This window comes from Pteronotus mesoamericanus, unplaced genomic scaffold, assembly GCF_021234165.1.
Source record: "Pteronotus mesoamericanus isolate MK-2021 breed Mesoamerican mustached bat unplaced genomic scaffold, CSHL_Meso_final contig_173, whole genome shotgun sequence".
NCBI classification, from domain to species: domain Eukaryota; kingdom Metazoa; phylum Chordata; class Mammalia; order Chiroptera; family Mormoopidae; genus Pteronotus; species Pteronotus mesoamericanus.
Window position 1 is genome coordinate 20,133,714 of NW_026555072.1, and position 3,598 is coordinate 20,137,311.

The following is a 3,598-nucleotide window of genomic DNA, read 5'->3' on the forward strand; positions in this document are numbered from 1 at the left end:
GAGGAAGATTGACCCTCCACCCTTTCATGCCCTAGAAATTCAGGGAGAGAAAGGTGCTTTAGGAAAGACATTTTAGGATGTTTGCCTTAGCCTCATTTGAATTAAGTGTGGTAAACACTAGGGCTTAAGGCAGGTGCCTGTTGACCAGATATGCCCTTTGCCCCATTATTTCTGAGTTCTTCAACAAGGATTTTCTTTTTTTGTGTCAGTGCGTATACTGCTATTCTTTAGTAAATAGCTTTATTGCATATGAAAAATATAAAGATCTGCATAAAAATGAAATTATCCACTATTCTTCTCTCACTTGTGTTTTTATTCATCGCTGTTTTAGATTCACACATGTTGCTGTACTCAATTTTAATTCATGAGTCCTCATTTTTGTATACTATTCCATTATAGAAATATTACACATGTTACTCTTGATAGACTTTCAGGTGGTTTTGTGGTTGCTGTGCTATTCTCTATAGAATACTATGAGTATTTTTTTATGTGTTTTCCACTACTATTAGCATTGGAGCTGTTCTCTCTCTTTAGAAGACTATATACTTCTATGTTTAATCAATTTTACTTTGATCTTGCAATAATTATGAGGGAAACCTTGTTTTCTGCACTTACTCAGCAGTTTACTGTAGCCCTTCAAAAAATTACTGACATCATCTTGCATAATTCATTTGTGAAAGCTCAGAGGTTAACACAGGAATCACAACTCACTGTCTCAGAAGAGTTTTATTTGTATAAAAGAGCCCACTGCCAAGCCTCTTACCCATTTTGGGATGTATGTAGAATATTTTCCTACCTTTAATAACAGAAGAATTCGTTTTTCATAAAATTTGTTGGGTTTCCATAAATACAACGAATCTCTGGTGGAGGAAGAAAAGAAATATACTTCTATTTCAAATTGGCGATGCAGTCCCTATTTCAATGTCTGCATTAAATTGACCAGCTGATATTCTCCTTAATGACACAGAGGGTCAAAATTACTCTTCTCAATAAAAGAGCATGCCAAATAATGGGGGGGGGAAATACAGGATGCAGACTTAAATTTCCCATTCCAATTAATAACAAATATCTTTATTAAAAGCATTGCTTAATGCAATATTTGGGATCTACTCGATCTGGAAAGGTATTAAACTAAAATCTAAAATGCAATTACTAGGCATTGTGTATTTATTTGTCAATCCATTGGCTTTCCCATCAATTAGAGCTCTCCAGGTTTCCCTTCAGTTGCTTGATTCGTTGAAGATATTGTTTGAATTGCAGGAACCCAATAGCTGTGGGGGCCTTGGCAATCTCCCATTGCATTTGACTATTCATTCAAAACTGTACATTATTTTTAAGCAAAGCACTGGGAGGCTTAGGATAAATGTTTTTCTGGAGGAGGATCAGTTTTGTTGCAGGTTCTCTAATAAGAATGCTTCCCAAGTGCATATGTTTCAATGTTCAAAAGAAAAAGCAGCAAAAGCACACTGGCTGACAAAAGTAAGATAGCGGCGAGGGGGAGTCAAGGGAGTCTGGGCCTGAAAGAAGAGAAAAAAAGTTGTGAGCTGCCAGACAGACTGCGAACCTGTAGATGGGCGGAAGTCTTTTGAACCTTATCGGCTCCCATCCTGGCAACCGCATCACCCAGCTATCCCACTTCCGGCTTTGGCCTACCGCAAATGGCGCCTGAGCTTTAGGCCAACTTTCTTCTCCGCTGGCCTGTCCCCACCCGGTGCTGTCCTGCCACCATCTCAAGCCCTCCAGGCCTTTCTCCACTACAGCCCGGCGGCTACACTTAGCATCCTCCGAGATGTCCGGTAACAGGGGAGGCGCCGATGGCCGAGGTGAGCAGTCGGAGGCGGAGGCCAATATGGAGACTTCGTCAGGTCTCACCTTGACACCTGAACCTCAGATGAACTTGAGATTGACCGGAGACGGTGCCGGTGCCGGGGATGGTGGTGTTCCCACCCTTGCGGGCACAGAAAATCAAGGTACGGACGAGGAAAATATTGGTGGCGAAGACACAATCGACCGCGACCATGGCGACGGCGACGGCCATGGCGATGGCGACGGCGACGGTCATGGCGTCGGCGACGGCCATGGGGAAGGCGACGGCCATGGCGATGGTGACAGTGACGGCCGGCTAAGGCGTGAAGTAGAGGAAGAAGCGGCAGAAGACCAGCACGAGGTACGGTGCACTCAGGGCAACCCTGATCAGCCTTTATCAGACGCGGATCGGGCCCTGGAGGACTGGATGTCTGCAGAGACATCAGCCCTGCCCCGCCCTCGCTGGAATGTCCTCACTGCTCTTCGAGATAGGCAGCTGGGTTCCAGTGCCCGCTTTGTTTACGAGGCCTGCGGGGCACAGGTGTTTGTGCAGCGTTTCTGCCTGCAGTATGGCCTGGAAGGCCACAGCGGTTGTGTCAATAGTGTTCACTTTAACCAGCGTGGCACCCGACTGGCCAGCAGCAGTGATGACCTGAACGTGATAATTTGGGATTGGGCGCGCCAGCAGTCTGTACTGAACTTTGATAGTGGTCACAGAAATAACGTCTTTCAGGCCAAGTTCCTTCCCCACTGTGGCGATTCCATCCTGGCCACGTGTGCCCGTGATGGGCAGGTACGGGTAGCAGAGCTACCTGCTCTGCCAGACAGCAATGTTTCTGTGCAGGTGGCCCAACACAGAGGAGCGAGCCACAAGCTGGCGCTGGAGCCTGACTCCCCTTTTAAGTTCCTAACCTCAGGGGAAGATGCTGTTGTTTTTGCCATTGATCTCAGACAGGACCGCCCAGCTTCCAAAGTGGTGGTAACAAAGGAGAATGCGAGGAAAGTGGGACTGTATTCGATCTTTGTGAATCCCGCCAATACTTACCAGTTTGCTGTGGGTGGAATGGACCAGTTTGTAAGAATTTATGACCAGAGGAAAATTGATGAGAGTGTGAATAATGGCGTGCTCAAGAAGTTCTGCCCTCATCACCTGGTCAACTGTGATGGCAAAGTAAACATCACCTGCCTGGTGTACAGCCATGATGGCACAGAGCTCCTGGCTAGTTACACTGATGAAGATATTTACCTGTTCCACACCTCTAGCTGTGATGGAGCCCAGTATGTTAAGAGATACAAGGGGCACAGAAATAATGCCACAGTCAAAGGTGTCAATTTCTATGGCCCCAGAAGTGAGTTTGTGGTGAGCGGTAGTGATGGCGGGCACATCTTCCTGTGGGAGAAATCATCCTGTCAGGTCGTTCAGCTCCTGGAGGGGGGTGACAGGGCAGGAACTGTCAACTGTGTTGAGCCCCACCCTTACCTCCCCATGATGGCAACCAGTGGCCTAGACCATGATGCCAAGATCTGGGCACCCACAGCTAAAGATGCCACCCAGCTTCTCGATTTAAAGGATGTGATTAAGAAGAACAAGCAGGAACGAGATAGAGAGCGGTTTGGCCACACCGATGTGTTTGACACCAACCTGCTGTCATTCATCATGCATCACCTGGCCCATAGAAGTTCTGGCCCTCACCTCGGTCCCTGGGTGCCTCGCTCAGTTGCAGTTGTGGAAGGAGAGTCAGATGATTCTTCCGGTTCCACTGATGTATCCGACGATGAGGACGCCCAGTAA

The 3,598-nt window shown here is 47.1% G+C and overlaps 1 protein-coding gene across 1 annotated transcript; it reads left to right on the plus strand.

Annotated features, from left to right (window-relative positions):
* Window positions 1-1,789: 1,789 nt before the first annotated feature.
* Window positions 1,790-3,598, plus strand: LOC129065104 (DDB1- and CUL4-associated factor 8-like). Its single transcript, XM_054566358.1, has 2 exons — window positions 1,790-2,057; window positions 2,139-3,598. Exons 1-2 carry the CDS (start codon window positions 1,790-1,792, stop codon window positions 3,596-3,598), a joined length of 1,728 nt encoding a protein of 575 aa, XP_054422333.1.

What these genes read in the sequence shown, in the direction of transcription:
- LOC129065104 (XM_054566358.1), top strand. Translation starts at nt 1,790, where the DNA reads ATGTCCGGTAACAGGGGAGGCGCCGATGGCCGAGGTGAGCAGTCGGAG. An exon ending in TGGCGATGGCGACGGCGACG is followed by an intron (nt 2,058 to 2,138) that starts GTCATGGCGTCG and finishes GGCGTGAAGTAG; the next exon opens with AGGAAGAAGCGGCAGAAGAC.